The sequence below is a fragment of the Orcinus orca genome, chromosome 10 (assembly GCF_937001465.1).
Source record: "Orcinus orca chromosome 10, mOrcOrc1.1, whole genome shotgun sequence".
Classification (NCBI taxonomy): domain Eukaryota; kingdom Metazoa; phylum Chordata; class Mammalia; order Artiodactyla; family Delphinidae; genus Orcinus; species Orcinus orca.
In genome coordinates this window covers 41,097,790-41,123,016 of record NC_064568.1, presented here as the reverse complement: position 1 = coordinate 41,123,016, position 25,227 = coordinate 41,097,790, and the positions used below count along the sequence as shown (strand labels likewise).

At 45.4% G+C, this 25,227-nt stretch overlaps 1 protein-coding gene across 3 annotated transcripts in view; it reads right to left on the bottom strand.

The window, feature by feature from the left end:
• Positions 1-9,015: 9,015 nt before the first annotated feature.
• The window catches only part of LTF (lactotransferrin), a 28,876-nt gene continuing 12,664 nt past the window's right edge, over positions 9,016-25,227 (bottom strand). For 2 of the 3 annotated variants that reach the window (XM_004283855.3, XM_049716298.1), the window contains 9 exons: positions 24,909-25,063; positions 23,689-23,779; positions 21,516-21,563; positions 20,425-20,580; positions 18,556-18,697; positions 14,379-14,446; positions 12,153-12,337; positions 10,848-11,037; positions 9,016-9,223 (listed from right to left, as the gene is read on the bottom strand). In XM_004283855.3, coding sequence (XP_004283903.1) covers positions 9,183-9,223; positions 10,848-11,037; positions 12,153-12,337; positions 14,379-14,446; positions 18,556-18,697; positions 20,425-20,580; positions 21,516-21,563; positions 23,689-23,779; positions 24,909-25,063 — 1,076 coding nt within the window. In that variant the 3' untranslated portion in view covers positions 9,016-9,182. The remainder of the gene's footprint in view (positions 9,224-10,847; positions 11,038-12,152; positions 12,338-14,378; positions 14,447-18,555; positions 18,698-20,424; positions 20,581-21,515; positions 21,564-23,688; positions 23,780-24,908; positions 25,064-25,227) is intronic. The other variant, XM_033413186.2, reaches the window with a different exon arrangement.

Here is a 25,227-nt window from a genome sequence, read left to right as displayed (position 1 = left end):
TCTGGACTCTCCATTCACTTCTACCACATATGGGACAGAAATCTCAGGCAAAATGACATCGTTTTTGGATGTTTATAGACACAGTGATGAATTCACAGAACAAACCCTTTCAGAATTTTCAGAATGAAAACATGGAGCATATAGAGAATAAACTCTTACAGTGACTGAGAGTGAAATAGTTACTGAAAATCAAAAGTTTGTGATGGCTGATCCGGCTACAATAGCCCACACACGTAAGTAGTATATCCAGCAAGGTCTTCTTCCCGTCAGAAGAAGAAGACAGTCGTCCTAAAGATAAAAATGATTCATGCTTGCACTATTTACAATAAAAGCAGCCCAAGTGCCTATCAAGTGCAAGTCGGATGAATGGATACACACACACAATGGAATAATACTCAGCCATAAAGAAGAATGAAATGCTGACATGTGCAGAAACGTGGATGGACTACAGAATATTATGCTACATGAAATAAGTCAGAGAAAGACATACTGTATGGTATCACTTATATGTGGAATCTAGAAAATAACACAAATGAATGTACATGCAAAATAGAAAAAGACTCACGGATATAGAAAATAAACTTGTGTGGGTTTCCCTGGTGGTGCAGTGGTTAAAAATCCGCCTACCAATGCAGGGGACATGGGTTCATTCCCTGGTCTGGGAAGATCCCACATGCTGCAGAGCAACAAAGCCCGTGTGCTGCAACTACTGAGCCTGCGTTCTAGAGCCCACGAGCCACAACTACTGAAGTCTGCGTGCCTAGAACCCATGTTCCGCGATAAGAGAAGCCCGCGCACCGCAACGAAGAGTAGCCCCCGCTCGCCAGAACTAGAGAAAGCCCACGCACAGCAACAAAGACCCAGCGCAGCCAAAAACAGATAAAATAAATTTATAAAAAAAAATACTGAATCACTATGCTATACACTTGAAACTAATAATATGAATCAACGATACTTCAATTTAAAAAATAACACGTTTTCCACTTTTCTACAAACTATTGCATTAGAAAACTAACAAACAGTAAAAAGCCAAAGAGAAGGCAGCTAGCATATTTAAGAAAATTTGACAGTGTTTCTGTTTTTGCCTGTAAATTATTTTCTAATGCAAAAAAAATTTTCCTATCAGGTCAAGATAATTCTGATTTGGGACATTTTAGACAGAGACTGAAATCTCATGAGAAATCTCTGATTCATCTCAATTTATGTGTTTGTGGGTACAAATGGAACAAATTTTAAAATGGTAAACGTGACTGATTTAGAGAATGAGAAAGCAATAATACCTGAAATTGAAAAAAAAAATACAGGATGCCCAGTTAATTTTGAATTTCAGTTAAGCAACAAATGATCTTGTTCTTTTTGGTTTTTACAAATGTGCTGTGGCCACATCAGCCCAAGTTGTCCTCCCTCCTAAGAGCTGCTCACCATTCCCTGGTCTTAGGCTCCCACACCAAGCCTGAATTTCAACAGGACTTTATCCTTTACCAACTGCCTTCACAGACGTATTTGCACCACATAACAGTCCTTCAAAGAAAACTATCATCAGCCTCATTTTACAAGTGTGGAAACTGAGGCTTAAATCTCACAGCTCTCAGGGGTCAGAATCTGGGCTTGACATTTTCTGATATCAAATCCCACACTCTTTCCTCTCCTCCACCCAGTACTTCCTGGCTTGTCTACAGCACTTGGTTTATAGAGTGAGTTCCTGTATATTACTGCTCCAGATTTTTCACAGCAGTCCAAAGGACTGGGGGAAGGCACATCCAAGGATTGCTGCTCCCCTCAGCCACCCATTTACAGACCCTGTGAAAAGCGAAGTTCGCCAAAGAACCATCTCTGGCACATCTAACAGAAGAAAATCTTTGATCTAAATTTCAGACTCTGAATCCTTTGATTTTTCCCTGTGGTGTGGCCTTTAGCTATGAGCGGGGCCATGACTCACCTCCCTGGAGTCCCCTACCATGCCTGCTCTGGGAGAAGGTAGGAAAGGGTGTCTCTCTCTTCCTGTGGGACCCAACACAGGCCATCTAGCCTCCCTGTGCCTCAGACAACTGGGAATAAGACACCCCCCCACACACACAGGGCTGCTGGCCAGGATGAGGGCTTAGTGAGCAGCACAGTGACTGGCCCACAGGACGCTGCCCACATCCCACTTTTCCTCACACCCTCCACAGATGCTGCCTGCACCCTAATGGTGCTTGAATTTCAGTTCTGATGGGCTTCCTCGTCCCCACGTCAGCCTCCTGCTGCTGCTCCAGGTAAATGACTATGTTGACAAAAGGATCTGGGGACATGTGGCTCAGCCCCAGCTTCTTTGTTTGAAGGAGTGGTGGGGAGGTTCAGACCATCTCGCTTGTATCACCTATGACAAAATGTGTTTTCCTCTGCCCTCAACCACGTGGTCAGCTCAACAATTTTTTTTTTTAACATCTCTATTGGAGTATAACTGCTTTACAATGGTGTGTTAGTTTCTGCTTAATAACAAAGTGAATCATCTATACATATACATATATCAGCTCAACAGTCCTGCTATGAGTCTGTGGACAGCCATCCCACCAGAGCCCCTGCCCACATGCTTTCAGGCGTCCATCTTTGCAGAACACCTGCCACACACTTCCTGGGGGGCCACCCAGCTTGCTCACCATGGCTCAGGACCATCCCCAGCTGCCCCGTGCAGACGCTCCCTCCTCGGCAAAGCACACAACCCATGTCCCCAAGCTCACGCCGCTTCCAGCAGATGGCTATCTGTATGCATACTCACTGTCTCCACTCTTTTGTCTCTGAAGGACTCCAAGGCAGAGTCTGTGGGATTCATCTCCAAACGGACTAGAGGAGCTGCGACGTGGTGATGGATGAGGAGGCGGCCAAGAGAGAGACTCCAGCCAACACAGGTGCTGTTATTCCCCCAGAGAGGTGACACTCATGCCTGTGAGGGAATGCAGGAGGAGCTGACTGCCAATGGGTAGTGGGAGCACTTCCTTAAGAAAGAGGCTTAAAGGCATTCCAGAGGAAATCAGAAAAATATGACTATAAACAAAATGTCAGATGACATACTTATCATTTTCAAGGGTGACAATAAAATTGCAATTATGTGGGAGAATGTCCCTATTCTTAGAGGATGCGTGCTCAAGAATTAGGAGTGAAATGTCGTAGTCACAGCTCACATTCAAATAATTTAAGCACACACATACACACACCAGGTGCATATAAAAGAAGCAAGAGGGAAAACACATCAAAATGTTAACACCTGTCAACTCTACATGGAGGGTATATGAATGTCCACTGAGCCCTCTCTGACCCCCACTGCACAAACGGAAATATTCATAAGACCAAGTTGAAGGGCAAAACTGACTTTGATTTTGTCTGGATAAAAACAAAGAAGAAAGATTGACCCCAAGTACAAATTTTAAAAGTCTCCTCCCTTCTGGTCCCTCATGACTGGGGTCAGACTCAATCTGTAGGAGAGTCGTAGAGAGAACAAGCCCCAACCCCTCATTTTACTTACAAAGCTGAGCCCAGAGAAGGTAAAGGACTTACCCGAGGTCATACAGCCACACAGCAGCAGAGCTGCGACTTTGCTCTAGACGTCCTGCAGCACATGCCACTTCTTTCCCACTCAGGACTGACCTGTTATTATTTCTGGAGACAATGGCGGGCCAAATGATTCCGAATACGCTAAGGCTAACAGCTGAGAAAAAAGTACGCAGACTCAGCCCGTTTCCCAACGACCTAAGTACACACGACGTTCCTCCTGACGTGATGTGATAGGGAAGCTCCCAGCACCACAAGATACTGGCTTTTCCCTCAAAACTAAACGCGCACCGCTAGGGAAGCGGCCTGCAGGCGTACCTTCCAGGCTTCGTGCAACGCCACGCTCCGTGGAAGCACCGCGCAGGCGCAGACAGGAGCTTGGACTCCTCCGCGGCACCGATAGTCCCGGCACCGGAGGCGGAGTGCCGAAGTACCGAAGTACCGCGTCGGATGTATCGCTGCCCCGGAGCAGCACCAGGCCTCACAACACCTGGTACGTTGGAAGGAAGAGTCGTCCCCGTTGTACTTCTAGAGCACTTCCAGGAACTGGTCCTGCACATCCGACAGAGGCAGAGCCCACCTTGCAAGAATGGATGAAAGGAGCCAGGGATGTTCCTACGCCAGGACAAAGAGCAGCAGCCAAAGGATGGGCGCATGCGCAAAGAGTAGCGTTTACTTTTTTTTTAATAGTTGGAAAAAATCAAAAGAATATTTCATGACCTGTGAAAATTATATGAAATTCGAACTTCAGTGTCGAATTTCAGAAACTTTATTTTCAATAAAATAAAGTTTTTTTGGAACACGACCACACTCATTTATATATGTATTGCCAGTGGTTGCTTTTGCACTGCAATGGCCGAGTCCAGTGGTTTTGACAGAGGTGGTCTGTGGCATTCTCATGGCTTCCCACTGCTGCTTGGTGCACTGTAAATTACAGTCAGTTATAATTCAATAGCATTTCAAGTACCAGACTGTGATGTTGTGATACAATAAGACATATACCTCCGGTCTTCAGCCCTGACTGATGGGGTGATAGGAGTGTCCTTTGTTATTCATAATAAACCCTCTACCTGAGTTTCAGTCAGACCTGAGTGTATGCTGATGAGGTGACTCTTGGTGCTTCCCTAGATAGCTTCAGGATGGGAGCTGGTTCCCAGAACCAACCTTGTGATGAGAGGATTGGAACTTTCAGCTCTGCTTCCTGACTTCCAGAGATGGGAGAGTGGCTGGATAATCACCAATGGTCAATGACTTAGTCAATTGTGTCTATGTTACGAAACTTCCATACAAACCCTAAACTACAGGATTCAGAGAGCTTCTTGGTTAGTGAACACATTCATGTACTGGAAGAGTTGCACACCCTGACTCCACGGGGACAGAAGCTCCTACGCTCTAGACCCTTCCAGACCCTTAGCCTATGTACCTCTTCATCCGGCTATTCTTCTTCTATCTTTTATACAATCCTTTAATATAAATAGGTAACAATAAGTAAAGTGTTTCCCTGGGTTCTGTGAGCCATTATAGCAAATTATCAAACCTGAGGAGGGGGTCGTGGGATTCCCCAGTTTACAGCCAAGTTGGACAAAAGTACAGGTAACCTGGGAACCCACTACGTGTGATTAGTGTCTGAAGAAAGAGGGCAGTCTTGTGGGCCTGAGCCCGTAAGCTTGTGGGTCTGTGTTAACTCCAAGTGGTTAGTGTCAGAATTGAACTGACTTGCAGGAAACCCAGTTGGTGTCCACAGAGAATTAGAGAATTGTTTGGTGTAGAAAACCCACACCTATTTGGTGTCATAAGTGTTGTGAGTAGATAGACATAGAGAACAGATTTGTGGTTGCCAAGGCGGAGGGGAATGGGAGAGGGATGAATTGGGAGTTTGGGATTAGCAGATACAAACTATTATCTATGGAATGGATAAACAACAAGGTCCTACTGTATAGCACAGGGAACTATATTCAGTATCCTGTGATAAACCATAATGGAAAAGAATATGAAAAAGAATAACTGAATCACTTTGCTGTACAGCAGAAATTAACACAACATTGTAAATCAATGCTACTTCAATATAAAAAATATAAGTGTTGTAAGTAGAGAGAACAGTTTATCTTTATACACATAGAGCCAAACCACCTTTTTTTAAATTTTTATTACCAGTGCATATTCATCATGTTAAAACAAGCAAAGAAGAGAAAAGTGAATTTTGAATGTCACACTAACAAGACACTATGGATTGTGGATTATTTTGTTATCAAATTAGATGCCAAAGCACTGTATTTATTATGCAATGAAACTATAGTTGTGCTAAAAGAATACAACATGTGTTGACATTTCCAGACAAAGCATTCATTGCACTATTCCAAACTCATAGGGGAAAAATGGTCAGGAAAATTACAAATTTTAAAGTGAAATATCTCATCACAACAGAATTTCTTCAAGGGACTTCCCTGGAGGTCCGGTGGTTAGGACTTGGCACTTTCACTGCCGTGGGCCAGGGTTCAATCTTTGGTGGGGGAACTGAGATCCCACAAGTTGTGTGGCACGGCAAAAAAAAAAAAAAAAAAAATCTTCAAAATAAAAAAAGAAATGAGGCTGCAAGCAAAGTAACTTTCTAAATAGCTCATTTGTTAGCCAAGCAAGAAAAGCCATTTACCTATGTTGAGTTAATGAAATCATGTTTGATTGCAGCTGTAAACAAATGTGCCCAGAGAAAATTAACTTAAGACTTTAGCCTTTCACTGACAACTCCTGCTTAAAGAGCTGAAAACATTGGGAACAAGAAATAAGACAAATGATTTGAGTGGCTTTCCTTGGCTTTTGATGAATAAACAGATGTTACAGATGCTGTTAACTATTGTCTATTTGAGGAATCAGTGGTGAGTTTGAAGTGAGTAAAGAATTAGCCTCCAGGAATAGTCCACATGGGATAACTACAGGCAAGAATATTTTCCAGAAAATTGAGGAAACACTAATTTAGTACAATCTGAAGTGGAATCTGCTGCAAGAATATTTTCCAGAAAATTGAGGAAACACTAATTTAGTACAATCTGAAGTGGAATCTGCTGAAATGTATTACAATTGATGGTTGTTAAAATCTGTGTTGGGCAGAAAAAAAGTTTAGAGTGGGGACCGCGCAGAATACAAGCTTTCCTTGAAGACTGTAAGGAACTTGAGGTCTGAGGAAGTAAAAGCAGGGACACCAAACACAGCCCCACACTCAATTCAGTGTCAGGGTGAAAGAATGCGGGACCAAAGACCCCCCTCATTGATGCTACGGCCGCCTGACTTGCTTTGGGCGATGAAATGATGGAAATGATATGGCCTCTCCTAGAAGGAAGCTTTAAGAGTTTTTTTGTGTTGCCTCCATCTCTATTTCCCGCTCTGTCTACAGGCCAGTGTGCCCCAGGCAGGGGCTGCTGGTTCAGCCTGGGTCTCAGAATAAAGAGATGAACAACAGAGCCACTGATGACCCATGACAGGTATGAACGTGAGACAGAAACAAACCTTTGTTGTGTAAGACATTGACATAACTTAGCATGAGTTAATGAATACAGCGATGTTAGATTTTGCAATTTTTATTTCAGCCAGAAAAGGGGATTTCATGGGCCTTTAATTTCACCTAAGTATCTTATTTATACAAGAAGGTTTATACGGTTCAAATATGATGTTTTATCTTGCTGGTATTATGACTAATATGGCTACACCATCAAATGTTGCTCCCACAGTAAACTTCTAGTTTACTAGTGAGGCTGGACTACATATCTGGGCCATAATTCAAAGTAGCAAAAAAGGGAGTTTTCATTCTAGGATTATGGGACCGTAATTAATGTCCTTCCTGACAGATTTCAGAGGCTTCTGCAGGCAGCAGCAGAACTGCCTATCTCATTTTTTTTTTAACATCTTTATTGGAGTATAACTGCTTTACAGTGTTGTGTTAGTTTCTGCTGTATAACAAAGTTAATCAGCTATACGTATACATATATCCCCATAACCCCTCCCTCTTGCATCCTCTAGGTGGTCACAGAGCACTGAGGTGATCTCCCTGTGCTATGCCTGCCTATCTCATTGATACTGGTCAATGCTGGCCATTCTAGTCTGCTCTCTGCCTTTGAAAGGGAAGATTCACCCTGGTTGACGCAGGTTTGCCTGTTGAGTCCAATGAGCCATTGGAAATACTAAAAACAGGAAAATGATCCTTTCTCAGGGAAGAGTTACTAATCTAAGGTAGGACCCCAATGGGCCCTGTTTACTGGTGGGGAGAGTCTGTGCATTAGCAGCTAAAACCCAGCCATTTGGTTCTCTCTTAATTCCCTTCCCTGGCATCAAGATAGTGGGTCAGAATTGAAACTCTGGAGAAGAAAACTATGGGGAACACTTAAAGGACAAAGCATGGACCTTCAAAAAGGCAGAAAAAGGAAGGAGCAGCAGCATGGAACCTGAGGAAACAGAACTTCAAGGAGCACATGTCCACAGGATCAGACATAGTAAGGGGCTCAGGGAAAAGAGATGTGAACCCTACTAAGCTTGGCCATTTGGGAAGCTGGGGCTGTCCTATTCCAGAACTGCTTCAAGGGAGTGAACAGGTTAGAATCAAACTACAGTGGGGTGAAGAGAGAATGACCCAAACACCCACCTGACTTGCTGAAGTGAGGGCAGCCCTCTCTGACCACGCTTTAAAGAGCTTGGCTGAGAAAAGTGGGAATAAACTGGTGACCAGAGGTTAACCGGAGGTTGAGGGCCAATAAGGCCAAGGGATAGATGTACAGTTGTCCCCTGTACCTCGGTATTTGCAGGGATTGGTTCCAGGACACCCCGTGGATGCCAAAATCCAAGGATGCTCAAGTCCCTTATATAAAATTGTGTAGTATTTGCATACAACCTATGCATGTCCTCCCATATATTTTAAATCATCTCTGGACTACTTATAATACCTAATACAATGTAAATTGCAAATTCAAGTTTTGCTGTCTGGAACTTTCTGTAATTTGTTTTCAAATATCTTCAATCCTCAGTTGGTTGAATTCAAGGATGTGTAACCCATGGACATGGAGGGCCCACTGTGTTCCACATTTTCCTATGTCTATATTTGTACATTTACTATACCTGATGCTATTTACTTAAAATAGCAAATACTCATAAATCTTCTTGATACCCGGCTTCTTCCACTAATCCCTTGATTCCTACTCTCTATTCCTTCCCACGCCTTAGAAACACACACACACACATGCACATACACACTCAAACACACACACACACACACACACACACACACACAACTATATGAGGGACGAACAGGTGCCCTTGAGGAGAAGAGTTGCTTGGCCTGACCTTAGACTCCAGACCATCAGGCACTAAGCCCGAAACTGCCGGAAAGAGTGGGAGTGGGAAGTGGGAATACAGGGAAGGAAAGGTTCCACTGGGCAGGTGTTTGGTCAGACACATGATTTCAGTATGAAATTCTAGAAAAGATGAATGGCACTTTATAGGAAATGAAAATCAACAGCATTTCTAATTTTATTTCTTGTTAAGATGGTAGCAGGGATCTGTGAAAACTGATGGGCTTGGCAAAATCCGCCCTCAGGAAGGGAGAGGAAGGGAGAAGAAGGATCAGGGCTGGAAGCAGGGAGGGGCCCCCAGGGAGGCGGGGCAGGTTCTCTTCAGGTTTGACCTCTCAGGAAGGCGCAGGCTTCCAGAAACGCTGTGGGACACAGCAAAGCAGGAGATTCAGAAACTGATTCCTTTTTTTTTTTTTGAATCAATACATCAATCAAAGAGGACACTAAAACAGACTTTCCTCTGCCCTCCCACCACTGTAGGTCAAGGCTTGCCATCCCCACATTTCCCCACTGTCCGTCCTGCGAAGAGCTACAGGACCCAAGGGAGCACACAAAAGCTCTGGTCCTTATCAAGCTGCGAGATTCGCTGTTCTGGCCTGAGTGACACAGCTGCCACCCACTTGTCTCCAGGTAAATCAGCGGTCACACTCTCAAGTTCACAAGGTATTGATGGTCCTCGAATTTGTTCTGGAATGTGAGCAACTGATCATCTTCATGCAAATCTGCTTGCAGTGATATCCACCTACTCATTCACTCATTCATCCATGAATCCCTCCTGAGCACAGGCTTTGTGTGAGCCTCTGTGTTAAGTGCTGAGGATTCAACACAGACAGATAAGCCCTGCCCTCAAGGGGTGTACCATCTGTGCAATCCTGAGCGGGCTGCTCACGAGAGTAGACCTGCAGCGCAATTTCTAAGCGTAGCCCTAGATCCACCTGCATCACAATTCCCTGAGATGTCCGTGGAAATAGCAGGGTTTCCTTGGCACTCTTGACATTTGGGGCTGGGGAATTCTTTGTTGTGAAGGCTGTTCTGTGTGTGCTCTGTTTAGTAGCATCCGTGCTTCTACCCACAGATGCCAGCAGCACCCCCTATATCATGAGAATTAAAAATACCTCCTGGCATTGCCAAATGCCTCAGGGGCAAAATGATCCCCGGTTGAGAACCACTGATACAGAGATTCTCAGCCCTTCCCCAACCCCTGGACCACCACACAACACCCACCGATGCCTCCAACTCCCCTGGTGAGGGACAGGGAATAGGAACCCAGACGACATCAGTGCACAGAGGAGGCAAAACTTGCTGAAACTCGAGAATCATTGCCTGGAGGCTCACAACACTCTGCTATGTCTTCTAAATGCTTTTAAAGGGTTAAATTATTGTCAATACATTTTCCGGGCTAAAATGTTTTTTGAGAATTTGTATTCTCTATGGTTAGTACTTACGGTAACTGCCTAGAAAGCAGAATTTGTCATTTGTCAATATATATGTAAATATATGTATACCTTTGTGTGTATGTATATACATACATACATATATTTACAATCGCTATCAGCATTATAAAAAGTTAGCATATTACTAAGGGTTTATTTTATTCTCTAGCTCTTTCACCTCATCAATGAGAGTGTAATTTCCCAAAGTATAGAGACATTGTATTGCCTTAACGTTTTTTTTGTTTGTTTGTTTTTTTGTGGTACGTGGGCCTCTCGCCGTTGAGGCCTCTACCGTTGCGGAGCACAGGCTCCGGACGCGCAGGCCCATGGCCACGGCTCATGGGCCCAGCAGCTCCGCGGCACGTGGGATCCTCCCGGACCGGGGCACGAACCCGTATCCCCTGCATTGGCAGGTGGACTCTCAACCACTGCGCCACCAGGGAAGCCCTGCCTTAACGTTTTTATACCCGCTTCATCCCTAGAATGTTTGGCCCTCCAACCTTGACCTTCACCCGCGGTGGTTTCCCAGTGATGCTACCTATGTTCCACTTACGGGAGGTTGAGCATTTTTTCAGGTTAGCAATGGCTGTGACATACTCTGGTCCCAAATATTTTTCATATGTTGTTTTGCCTCCAAGTTTGGCCAGACACTCAGTGTTGTCATTGAACAGAAGGTTTTTGGTCTCAGACTGGAATAAGCAAAACCTGTCCGGGCAGTGTTTTCCATTTTTCCCAAACTGAGCCTGTGTCAAAAGGGCAGACAGTAAGAGAGCAGCGGAGGAAAACAGGAGAGGTTATGGATTCGGGGAGGCCAAGGGCATTTCTTCGGCACAGGATCAGCCACAGGAAAACCATGGGGCAAAAGGAGCTAAGTTCTGGAATCACTCCACTGTCCTGGCTAAGTCTTCCCCTGCCCCATGGCCCCCTGCTCCACACCCCAGCCCAGTGCCCAGGCCCCTCACCACTTCTGATCTCACCTCCCGCCATCTTGCCTTTCTTTTTAATCTGTGGCCTCTCCCCTTAGAACTTCTTCTGTGTGACTGGGTGACAGCTGAGGATTTTGAGATCCACCCTCAAAGTAATCACCTCTAGCATTCTAATAGGCCAGCTCTCCCAGAGAGGCAGACTGCATTGGAAATCCTCTCTGCCACGGACCCAGTCATTGCCTTGGGCAGGTCACTTAGCCTCCCTTGGGCCTGGTTCCTCCTCCATGCCCAGGCCTCCCATGGAGGTGAGCTGCAAGAACCAACCACCTGCATGGCAGCAGACCTCTTACCAGCACCCGTGAGTGTGCACAGTGGGGGCTCCATAAATGCTAGTTATTGTGCCAATTTTTACATTCTAGGGCCAATTTCTTTAACGCACATCTAGAAACATGCCATTTTAATACAGAGCTAGATGTCCTAATAGAGAATCCCAGACTTCAAGGAAATTATAGGATTTCCTTCAAACCACTTCACGTAGATAGACTTAAATCTATACAAGTTCTGGGTTTGTTGTTTTTAGAGATTACAAATGCAGGGGCCCTGTCTAGAACATCCCCAGTCGGCCCGGGCTCTGGAAACATCAGCAGAGTAAATCACTCTCTACCTGGCTATGGGAGGAAGGCTCAGTCGCCTCCCTCATTTGCCTGAAGAACAACAGGAGACTCAAGGAGAGAAAGCATCTCCCAGCCAGACCGTGAGCGCACGTCCCGGGCCATGAGACTCAGGGCAGCCCCCCAGCGTGGAGCAAATACTCTCATCACCAGCTTCAAGCAGAGGGATGGGACAGAAAGGCTGGGGATGGGTGGATTCCCTGAGCTCTGTGATTGCCCCACCTAACAGGAGCCCCTGCAGGAGGCCCTGGTGACCCATACCTGTTGGCGGAGCAGCACCTCTTCCACGTGTGCTGCCTTATCGCTCCGAGATACCACGGCATGATTTGGGGCCACAGCCAGGTAGCAGCTCTTAGCCTCTGTCACAGGCTTCCTGGTGCCATCGAGACACAGCAACTCAAAGTCCTTCCGATTCAATTTCCTAGCCGAGGCCGCAGTGTTCTCTCCTGGAGATATAAAGAAGGCAGCATCAGCCACGGCTGCCACTCTGAGGCAAAGCATCCTTTCCGGGTGGCTGTGACCATCCACCGGCCTCTTGAAACGCACACACTGGGGTTGCAGTGATGTGAAGGAGAGCAAATAAAGCTCCACAAGATACACAAACTTCAAACATATCAAGCATCAGTGCTATATCCTCACGATGGAGTATTACTCAGCAATAAAAAGGAGTCAAGTTCTGACACACACTACGACGTGGATGAACCTTGAAAACATTACGCTAAGTAAAAGACGCCAGTCACAAAAGATCACATATCGTAGGATTCCATTTATGTGAAATGTCCTGAATACGCAAATCTATGGAGACAGAAAGTGAATTGGTGGTTGCCAGCTCTGGGGGAGTGGGGAAGGGACTGGTAATAGGTGTGGGGTTTCTTCAAGGGGGTTTGTGAAAGTTCTAGAATTGGATTCTGTTGGCAGCTGCACAACTTTGAATGTGCTGGAGATCACTGAATCCCATTGAATCTACACTCTGAATGGGTGGATTTTGAAGTATGTAAATTGTATCTCCACAAAGCCGTTACATTTCTTTAAAAGAAAACCCTCCATGTATGCCAGATTCTCCAGTGAGTTCCAGAAAAAGAAGTGTTGGTTTGTGTTCAAGAAGAAATTGTTGGGACTTCCCTGGTGGTCCAGTGGGTAAGACTACCAGCTCCCAAGGCAGGGGGTCCGGGTTCGATCCCTGGTCGGGGAGCTAGATCCTGCCTGCTGCAACAAAGATCCCGTGTGCCGCGACTAAGAACTGGCTCAGCCAAATAAATAAATAAGTATTTTTTAAATAAAAAGAAGAAGAAATTGTTTCCTTTCGTATTCCAATGCTCTTAGTGTAACCAGAGGAAGGATAGGAACATCTATGGGTTTATCAAATATGCTTTCAGTCAATTCCGATAAAATACAGTTGTGAAATCCCAGAGAAGCTTAAAACTAAATTTGATACCCATCTGATCCCTGAAGATCACTTAGATTCACGGTTCCTGAATTCGAAATGAATTCGAAATGTAACTGTACACAGTTATGCCTGTGTGTGTGCAAATGTAGCTTTCGTGGTCAGGTGGCTGCTTCTCTCCTTTCGCCCTGTCCCCTCGAGAAAAGACTTCCTGCATTCTCTTAGCTTTGTCCATTCAATACTGAGATCACCCCAGATTTACATGTCTGGCCTCGATTGCTCTCCCCAGGGACTTGGAGGAGTGGCTCTGGCTGTGGCTGTCACTGAAGGGAAGAGGCAGAAAGTGGAAGCAGCCCCTTTGAGGGGGGAAGTGGCAAGTGCTCTGCGGCGGGGTGGAGGGCTAAGTGCAGCGGGTAGGGAGAGAGGTGCAGTTTGGAAAGCAGCACACTGCTGGGAGTCTTAAACTTGGTAATTAGTATTTTCACCAGAGGTCAGAAGACAGAGTGACTTATTCCTCTATTGGCTGAGGGATTTTACCTTCTATCATCTGCATCTGCCTATGATTTTGTCCTCATTAACTCCCCAAGGAGTTTCCACACTGAGGGCTCACATGGGCTGAATGAAGGCTCCTACTTCCTTGTTTAAAAGGGGAAATTTAACCTGCATATGTCCAAATTTTTTTTTCATGTATCATCCACGTTCCGTTTCCGATAGGCTGAGACAGGAAGATGGTGTGCTTCTGTGGCTGACTAGACAAAGCCAGGGAGATAGTTGCCCCTGAGTATGGCTGGTGTGTGTGTGTGTGTGTGTGTGTGTGTGTGTGTGTGTGTGTGTGTGTGTGTGTGTGTGTGTGTGTGTGTGTGTGTGTGTGTGTGTGAGAGAGAGAGAGAGAGAGAGAGAGAGAGAGAGGAAATTTGGTTTCAAAATCAATGTGACACCTATAGATGTTACTATGTTGCATACTGAGGTAAAGTATTTTAGAATTAATTTGATCCAAGTCTGGAAAAGGTTATAATATTTCCCAATTGCAAATTTGAATAGTAATCTGTGTCGTGATGGCAAAGATTCTTCTTTGAAGGGGAAAGGGAAACATCTTTACCTACCGTTAGTATTCTCCAAGACAGTGGCATCTTTCACAAATGCGACATCCCCAGCGTCCTCAGCCAGGCACCTAAAATGTTTCAGAGAATAAAAACATTGCCAGGGCTTCCCTGGTGGCGCAGTGATTGAGAATCTGCCTGCCAATGCAGGGGACACGGGTTCGAGCCCTGGTCTGGGAAGATCCCACGTGCCGCGGAGCAACTAAGCCTGTGAGCCACAACTACTGAGCCTGCACGCCTAAAGCCCGTGCTCTGCAGCAAGAGAAGCCACCGCAATGAGAAGCCCACGCACCGCAACAAAGACCCAGCACAGCCAAAACAAAACATTGCCAGAGAAGAAAAACTATTAGAGTTTTCATAAGTATTCATAATACACATTCCAAAAACTGAAACATGGAACTAAACATAGAAAACATAGAGACAAATATTTCCAGGAACTTAGAGTTTAAAATGGTAGGTTGAAGATATATGGGTACCTTCCCTCCTTCTAAAATTCCAATAAAATGACATGAATGAGATTTTTTTTTAAGCCATAAATCTATGAGCCAGAGGAAGGCAAGAGGGAAAGAGAGAAGATAATAATGACAACGTTTGGAGGTAGAGAACAAATGGGTGAGCAGTAATTGACCCAAAAGAGCAAAGAAAGCTGTGACATAAGTTGGAAGTGGGGGGCGCCCAGGAGAAAGCTGATGTGCATGGCAGAACTCCAGAAAGACTCAACAGTTAGAAGTACTAGGCACCACTGAAAGTAGCTGAGAACAGCAGCACTAGATAGAGCCTATATACATGAAGTGTAAATATATATATGCCCAATCCGATGAATTAAAAGAAGACCCACTAAAGAAATATCATTGTGAAGTTTCAGAACACTGGAGGGAGATTTAAAAATAATTTTTAGAACTATTTTATTTTTTTAAATCAAAAACTTTTCACAAAAATAGTTTTCAAAGCATTTTACATTGGATGAAACACAAAACTCATTTTTTCCTAAAGAGTATTTTTCATTCATAGTTAAATCTCTGTAAATTTAGAGAGAAATATAAAACATATGTGTCTGATTTATTTACTCTTCACAAAATATTCTTTGTGTAGACCTGTTTGTCTAAGACACTTCACGAGCCTTCTAAACCTTCTCTCTCAGAATTAGGAAGCCAAAAATAAATTGTTGAAAACTCAAAAAAAAAAATTCTTTTCAAGAAGAAAAAATGTCATATACAAAGAATCAGGGATCGAAAAATGGTACCAGATTTCTCAACAGAAACTCTAGCTTTAGAAGACAATGGATTAATGCTTTTAAATTTCTGTATTTGCTCGATTTTCTGTCTATGTTACATTCTGCATAATTTTTTCACATATTTTCCACATTGCTACTTCTCTTTTTAGCTATGTTTAATCTGTTAAACTGGTCAATTATATAGCAAACTTCAATTGCTGTCATTTTTTTCCTTTCTAGAAGTTCTATTTATTCCTTTTTAAAACTACTAACCTGTTTATTCTGTTTTTTGCTTCTGGCAACTTTTCCCGTGTGTTTGTTTCACATTGCTATAATTACTTTTTACTGTGTCCTGCTCATTGTTACTGATAGAGTATTTCTGAGCAGTCTTTGAGGCTTAAACTGAAGATGCTGTCTTCCAGACAGATTCTTAAAGGGACTGCTAGTCTGGGACCACTTTTTAAAAAATTATGAGTTGAGAATTTCTGGACCATCCTAGGGGACACAAGTTGGAGCTGCAAATCCATGCAAGAGCTGGCCCATGGTTTCAATTTTTCAGGGATGGCATGTATTTTCCTCCCTGTTTTCCTCAGCATCCAGGCAACCTGAAGCCTCCTAGGAGTGGGGTGGAAGTTACTTCTGGTTCACTCCTACCTTAAAGGTGTATGTAACCTCTGAGTTCAAGTTTGTCAGAATAGCTACTGTCAGGACAAAGTGTCTCCACCTAGGTCTCTGAATTCCTATTCCCCTTAGATTTTAGTCTAATAATCCCTTGTTACTTTGTCAGTTATTCAATGCTCTTAAGAACACAGGTGTGTGTGTGTGTGTGTGTGTGTGTGTGTGTGTGTGTGTGTACTTAACCCAACATTTTTGCTTGTTTGTAGTGGGACAGTTGGTCAAAACAGTTAATGCTCCCATTTCCCAGATATGGAAATCATGTCAAAATTCCTAGGGAAATTGTTTTCCAGCCTGTACTTAGTTATCCAGCCAAACTATAAATCACTTCAAGAGTAGACTAAAGATGTTTTTAGACACGTAAATACTCAAAAAACAGAACTCCTATTCACCCTTTCTCAAGAACATGTGTTCTATTGCAACAAAACCAAGAAAACTAAAGATGTGGGATCCAGGAAACAGGTCATTTAAGAGGAAGTAAGACAATGAAAAATCCCAGAATGATGCTTAAGGGGAATCCCCAGACCACAGATATGTAGGGGGCCTCGAGAGGACCAATCCAGACTGGGGAGGAGGGTGGAGATCTTCAGGTGCAACATTCGCAGGTAAATGATGAATCTGGGACAGCATCCAGTCTGTTTGTGCATGAATTGCTAGATTTATGCTACTAGTAGAAGATATGGGGATGAATGAGTGATTTTTTAAAAGAAGTACAGAAAATTAAGCAAATTTTTTTTTTTTGCGGTACGCGGGCCTCTCACTGTTGTGGCCTCTCCCGTTGCGGAGCACAGGCTCCAGACGCGCAGGTCCAGACGCCATGGCTCACGGGCCCAGCTGCTCCGCGGCACGTGGGATCTTCCCGGACCGGGGCACGAACCCGTGTCCCCTGCATTGGCAGGCGGACTCTCAACCGCTGCGCCACCAGGGAAGCCCCAAATTAAGCAAATTTTAAAAAGACACCTATCAACTCCAGAGTAAACAAAAACTCTGTTCAATAAGGGAAATATAATTTTATTATGTCATATATTTAATATGAGACTAATACTTACATATTCATAATAAAGTAAGCACTAAATATGTCATACTCTTGTTGGATACTAAAAGGAGGTGAAGTTTGTGGTTACGGGTGGAAGAAACACAGGAGCAGTATGAGAGGCTAGATCTTCTTTCATAATGGAAAGTCAGCAGAAAATAGCTGACATTTAAAAATCAAGAACCAGCAATATATAAGGATGTTAGTTAGAAACACAGAGATAAATATGGCTCTGGTTCCACTTTCAATTTGAGCAAAAGGCAAAGCATTTCCTTCTAGTATAAGTAGGAATACTAAAGTGTAGGTGTTTCCAGTGAAATAATACCTTACCATAGGTTTGAAAAAGAAAACCACATGGTTTTTTATCAGACATGTTGTCTATTCAATATTTCTGAGTAGAATCACATCACAACTCTTCCATTTGCAAAACTTTAGCCCCTTAAAGATATTTTTGTACATTCACGAAATTTTTTTTTATAAGTCACTCAGAGTATAGCAAAAGCTACTTTTATATCCTGCCATCACTGGAGAGAAGGCTACTGAATTTACATTAAAAAATTCAAAGACCAGTTTGGGCAGTCATTCTCAGATACATGATGCCACCTGGTGGTGAAATATATTCTTGGAGAATACAGAAAAACGGATGGGGGAGAACCCTGCCCTTCAAACCCCTAATTGTACCACTGAGAAGTAACATCTAGATTATAAAATGAAGACTGTGGAAAGATACTGTGATTTATTAAGTGTTTATAATTGGTGAATTCTAAAAACTTATTTTTTGGTTTATTTTTCACTAGTGGAGAATAACACTGCGCTATTTTGCCATTTCTAAGGCCAAAATCAAAGAGAAAAGTAAAACGTGAAACATAACAATGACCTAGGCTGGGGTAGAGGGTAGTGCCTGTGAGAAAGAGAATTCTTCCCCATAAACTGAATTGCAGAAAGGACTGATACCACAACCTCTCCCCATTTGATGCTGAGGATGAGGACATCGAGGCCCACTGAGGTTGACCTTGGCTCCAGGCCACAAGGGGGAGACCAGCAGAGCTGAGGTCAGACAGCCCCGGGGCCAGTCCCCACTCTTGGGGTGGTGGGTGCGATGGGAGGAGCACTCCCCAGCCCGCCCATCAGCTGATCCCCAGGCTGCCCCTTGGCTCTGCTGTGATGGGCCACATTGGGCCCCTTAGAAATGCAGTGCCAAGATGCTGGAGGATGAGAAACAAGGCCCCGTCCTGGTGAAGCCTGCCCACAGCACTCACCTGAAAGCCCCGGTGTAGCCATAGTACCTCTCCTTACTGTTGGGCACACACTTGTCCATGTTCCGGTCATCGCCAACACACAGTGCACAGAGCCTGGATTTCGGGTCAGCCCCAGGGGCACAGCTTTGATCAAAGAATTCATCTGCAGAGAAGAAGCACGGGGAGTCAGCTCTTCCTACCTGAGTCAAGATAAGCGGTCTTTACCTAACAGGTGATGTGGCTTGGTTTCCATTCATCATATTGACCAAGGCAGATAGAACACAGTCATTATAACACACAGTAACATGTTACCACCAACCCGGGCCCCACCAAGGTTCAGAAAAACTTGAGACTGTAGGTACTTGAGACAGGAAACCTGACTGGGGCTGGGGAAGAGACTGTGTAATTGTACAAAGGGTCCCATCATCACAGCCTCGAGCTAGGGACTCAACTTGATGAACCCGATGGCCATCTCAGCAGAAGCTGCAAAACGTCCACTCCAGGATCTGATTTCCCCTTTTCCTCAGTAATAGGAACCCTGCTTTTTACCTGGGCACCTGGTCCCTTAGAACAGAGACAAGCCTTACTCTGTGGCTAGTAAGCCACATGGCTAAGTATCGCCAGTGAAATATGAGCAGGAGTGTTGGGTGCCAGTGTCCTGACATCCTTAAAAGACAGTTGGCACATGTGTTTTGCCCCTTCTCCTTCCCTTCCTTCATTCTGCACATGGAATGCAGAAGTGGGGACTGGACCCCCAGATGTGACATGGGCCATGAGCGACCTTGAGCACGGAAGCCACATATGTTTCAGAATAGCCAGATGTTTGAAACCTGGGCCCTTGACACCATGTAGTCGTCCTGCCAGCTCTGGACAATCCACCGCTGGACTCCACTCACGTGGGAGAGAAATAAACTTCTATTCACTTCTACTGGGGGTTTTCTGTCCTTGCAGCTGAACCTAATACAAACCAACCCACCATGTGATTTAACCCACAGTAAGGAGTTAACATGGATTAATACAGATTAAAAAGAGAGGAAATAAAGGTGACAAGAAAGCCCTGCCCTGACAAGCAAGTAGCACCCATTACCCAACTCGTGCAGCCCCTGCCACTGGAAGAGCCATGCCACGTGCCAAGCTCGGCCTAGGGCTGGGAGTGTCCCACTGTGGTCCCGGCAGCTTGCCCACAACCTGGAGGCTGCCGTGGGGTCATAGAGGGCGACACCAGTGTGCACTGCTAGTGAGGAACAGAGCCACACGAGAGCCCGCCAAGCCAGGATCACAAACCCATTCAAAATGCAGCAGGGCCCCACTTGAGCAGACGCCTGCCCGGGAGGTGAGCCGTGACAAGAATGTGGCACACAGCTCCACGTCACCAGGCCCACGGCAGGTAGGGCATGGCTCACGTGTGGGGTGTGAGCACGGCGCGCAGCCAGGAGGCGAGGCTGAGCCAAAAGACTGGAGGTCTTACTCAGTTTCCTCTACAGCATGGAGTAAGACGTCAGTTCTGTTTAGTAACAGAAGTCATCTTTCATGAGGAAGGCAGATGGCTTTTCCCAAATTGAGAAGCCAGTGCCTGGGAGGAATTTAGATCCGGAGCTCCAGGAAGCAAAAAGTGACTTTTGTACTTCTCAGGACCTGCATCCATTCTTAGGGTGCAGAGAAACAGACCGATCCTCCAGTTTTGCGCCTTCGTGTGGGGTGGAGGGGGTGTGGGAAGTGCTGTGTGGAGAAGCTGCAGAAGGAAGCCGCAGGGGGATCTTGCTTACACCAGAAAAGGCCTGTAAGCCACGGTCAGCCTGCAAGTCCCCACACCTCCCCTCCCTGAGTTCTACAGAGGACCCCAGCCTGCCCCTCAGGATGGCCGACCCACGACTCCCTCGGGACTCCTACCAAATTTGCAGGAGCCTGTCCGGTTGGCGATCAGGCCCATGGGGATGTTCCAGCCTGCGGTCCTGTCCACGGCAGTGTGGCAGGACTTCTTGCCTCTCAGAGAATTCCATGTGAGCTCAGCATTTGCCTTCTTGACAACTGCCACGGCAAGATACCCTTGGACAAGAGAAGAGCAAGTCTTAGCCTCCCAGGGCCCGGTCCATGGACTCTGTTGCAGCTGTGTGCAACCCAAGCCAACGAAGGTCAAGAAGCATCACCAGGCAATGATTCCCCCGGATGACTGGCCACTGTCCGATAGACCAACAAAGTTTAAGCTGCTGCTCTATGTTAAGATGAGATTGATCTGGGTTATGAAATGAAATAGTAAGCTGATCCTTGAAGTCCTTGACCAGCCATATACTGCCCCTGAGTTATAAACCGGCAGTTCATTCTATTGTAGACGTGGGCTATTAAAGCCACGAACACTGACCAAGAAGCATGACCCCAAGAGTGCGTAGATCGCCAACTGCAACATGCAATATACCAACTGCATCAGGCCAGAGCATGATGGCTGCCGGAATAAGTGCTGTGTGGATGCAGGGGGTGTGTCCCTAAGGACCTCCCTGTGCTGAGAGAGGGTCAATGGGGTGCAGTCCTCCTCCTGAGAGCACGCACCGGGCAGACTCCGCTGCCGGCAAGTGCAGAGCTCTGCCGAAGTTGAGGAAGCACCAGCTCTGGCAGGCAGGTGGGCTGGTGCACAGGGCAAGGGATTTAGCACAAGGGACCTGGTTCCAGGCCAGGATCTGCCACAGTATTATCAACGACTGTGAGTGACATCCGGGACACTGTTTCCGCATCCGTATGAGATGGGGGTGTAACACCCCACCTTCACCGTGGTCAGGACAAAATGAGGAACTCTTATATTTCTCTGCCATGTATGAAGGTCCATAAAAACATAATTATAGTTACTCATCTGTGAATGATTTGCATCTGCAAAAGAACTTACAGCTTCCATGGCTGCATCTCTGTGAGGTTTTTTTAAGTTCCCACCACCTCCTCCTCCAGATACAAAAACTTACCCTTGACTCTGAAAGTGATCGATTCCAACTCACCTTCCGTTGGTCTGTGCACACAATCTAAGCTGTTGCTTTTGGAGGATTCTGAAAGAATAAAGACAAGCAAAACGTCATTAAACACATGTTTTATTGTGATCATATATTTTTCAAAGGTACACACATATCAAAGAACATATACTGGCATGGTTTTGTGTATATGTGTTATTGTATTATAGACTTCACTAAGTTTCCTCCTTTTTTTATTTTCAACCCAATACTGTGTTTTTAAGCTCTTTTTTTTTTTTTTTTTTGGCCGTGCCATGTGGCTTGCAGGATCTTAGTTCCCCGACCAGGGATCGAACCTGGGCCCCGACAGTAAAAACACCGAGTCCTAACCCCACTGGACCGCCAGGGAATGCCCTAATTGAAGTATAGATGATTTACAGTGTTGTGCCAGTCTCTGCTGTACAGCAAAGTGACTCAGTTATACACATACACATTTTTTTAAATATTCTTTTCCATTATCATTTATCCCAGGAGACTGGATCTAGTTCCCTGTGCTATACAGTAGGGCCTTGTTGTTTATCCATCCTATATATAATAGTTTACATCTACCAACCCCAAACTCCCAGTCCCTCCCTCTCCCTCTCCCTCTCCCTCTCCCCCTTGGCAACCACATGTTTGATCTCTATGTCTGTGAGTCTGTTTTGTAGGTAGGTTTATTTGTGCCATATTTTAGATTCCACATATAAGTGATATCATATGGTATTTGTCCCAATACTGTGTTTTTAAGTTCAAACCGCCTTACTGTCTGTAACTTATTGAGCTGAGTTAGGGCTCCTAAGTTCACTGCTTCCAATATTGTCACTGACATCTTCATACACGTCTGGGGATGTACCCAGGGGTGGAACTGCTGAAACTAACGTCTGGACAGTTCAATCACCACATAAACCAATCAACTATCTTTTTTGTTTAAGCCACTTGGCAATGGGATTGTGTCATTTGCAACCAAAGTACTCCTACCTAATCCTCGCCCGTTGGAGGTGAGGGGCACCTTGTCTCACCTGCCTGACCTCCTCTAGTTCCCTCTGGAGAGGCTAAGGATAAAGTAGCATTTCTTATGTCCCTTCAGCATGGGGAGATCCATGCTTTCGGACTCAGTAACTGGCTTCTCCTTAGGAAAAAGTCGCATCACTCCTGTTTCATGGAATGGATAATGTGAATCTGTAGGTGTTGTTTTATTGGAAAAGTATATTTAATTGGTTTATAACATTATTTAAGTTTCACGCATACAGCATTATATTTTGACTTCTATATACCTACCAAAAGTTTAGTTTCCATCCATCACCTATAGCTGACGCCCTTTACCCCTTTCCCTCTCCCCGCACTCCCCCTTTCCCTCTGGTATCCACTACTCTATTCCCTGAATCCGTGTGTTTGTTTTTGTTTGATTTGGTTTGGTTTGTTCCCTTTTTTTTTTTTAATATTCCACATAGGAGTGAAATCAGAAGGTATTTGTCTTTGCAGAATCAAGTCCAAAGAGACTGTCCCAGCAGTTCCATGCAGCAGAAATGCATACATGTGCTCACCAAACGACACAGACACAGACGCTCATACCAACGCTATCCACAGCAGCCAACTGGAAATTACCCAAATGCTCATCCACAGTAGAATAAATAACTGCAGTGGAGTCACAAAATAGAACACTACAAAACGAGGTATAATGCTGAGCAAAAGACATTTTTAAAAGCACATGCTGTGCAACTCCTTTTACATAGAGTTCAAAAACGGGCAGAACTGATCTGTGCCATTTGAAGTCAGGAGTCATTACCCTTGCTGGAGTAAGGGGGCTGGTGACAGGAGGACACAAGGAGACTTGTGGAACCTGCTGTGTCCTGCTCTGGGCCCTAGCGCTTGGGGATGTACCACTGTGTGAAATGTCCTTGAGTTGTACACTTGTGTGCACTTTTCTGCATATATATTATACTTTACTAAAATCTTTTTAAAAATTAAAAAGAGGAAACCAATCTGGGCTTTGTCAGTTCTCACTACAATAGGCTGTGTGGGTAACATGGCCCCTTTCATCTATTCTTTCCCCTGATTCTCCTGTTTGAACGTATCTGTCCATTTTAATGTCTCCACTTGGACCCACCGAGTGGGGTTACTCCTCTCTATACCCCACCCCCGAAGCCCTGAGGGAATAAACCAGAGAGGACTCTTCTCCACTTACTTTGGTTCTCTGCCAGGACAGGTACCAAACCACACTTGCCCGCAGTGTAGATATATCCTCCATCTAAGCTCAGGGCATCAGCTTCTCCTTTCTGCCAAGACAAAGCATATCTCCAGCACCACAGTGAGGCTGTTTCCTGTCCCGCCTGCCTTTACAGCTCTAAGAGAATGGCTGTCAGGTGCCCCAGTAAAGCAGCAAGGGTTGAACTGAGGACCCCAAGGAAACGCCATGTGCACTATTAATTCTCTACCAGACCTACATGCCTTTCATGCTGTCGCTTCCATTGGAAAGACCGGGTACAGGTAGCCCGGTCCTCTGAACAAAATCCCTTTCTGCACTTGGAGTACTGTTGGGATGCCCTCCTGGACCAGCCTCCCTCACTGAGGAGACAGATGGGAAGAGCTGGTCTTGTCTAGTCTCTGCTCATTAGCACTACACTCAAAGTGCTACACAGAAGCTATTCAACAAGTGGGCAGAAACAATTAAATTCACTCACCATCAGAATGAATGAGCCCACGCTCCAGAATTGGAACATGGATTCATCAAGATTGTAAAACTCCCTCTTTGACTAAGTAATAATTTTTTTACAACATTATTAAAGCTAATAGGAGATGTGGATAAAGATTTCTATTCAAGGCTGCACAGCACAGGGTTATTGTTAACAACAAAATAAGGAGACAAAGAAGAATAGGGTCATGACTAAACTGTGCCACACCATATAAAAGATATCCTGAAATCACTTTTTAAAGTGTTTTCAAAGAATATGTCACGTGGGAAAATGGCCATGATACACTGTTAAGTGAAAAGGACTCAAACTACGTAACTGGAACGACCCAGTACTGTTCCGAGCCTAAACTGAGATGAACCGAGAAATCCTGGAGTGGGAAGTTAGCAAAACTCTAACTGTGGTATCTCTGCATGAGGTCCCAGTGTTTTGTTTGTTTTTACATCACATCTTTCTATATTTTCCAAATTACCTGCATTCATCGCAACTCGTTCTTAAAATCAGATTGGAAAGCCCACAGTAAACAGATTGCAGACGGAAAGCTGTGTCTGTTCCCACACTGCGCAGGAGCGAGCAGACCCCGCCCCCGGGGCCGTAGCGCTTCTAAGGTCCGCCTCACTTCAGACCAGATGCCCGTGACTCGGTCTCGGGCGCTGCCCCGCCCGCACCGCCCGCACCGCCCGCACCGCCCGCAGGCCCGCCGCCGGCCACCTACCAGCACCAGGGCGATGCAGTCCTCGGTGGTGCTGGCCGTGGCGCAGGACACGTTCTGGTTGCTCTGGAGGCTCCACTGCCGGCACTTGCGCTCCTCCTCTTGTCCCACCGCGCACCACACGACCCGCGCGCGCCGCGCCTCCACCTCCGCTGCAGCTGCCCGAGGACATGGCGGTCGGCAGGTGCCCTGAGCCCAGCGAGGGACACCCAGGCCCGCCGACCTCCCTGGAGCGCCGGCTCCACTCAGAGCCCCCTTCCTGCCCCGACGCTCACTGGGCGGGAGCTACTTCCTCCAGAGAAGTGGAATCAGACACCTGCGC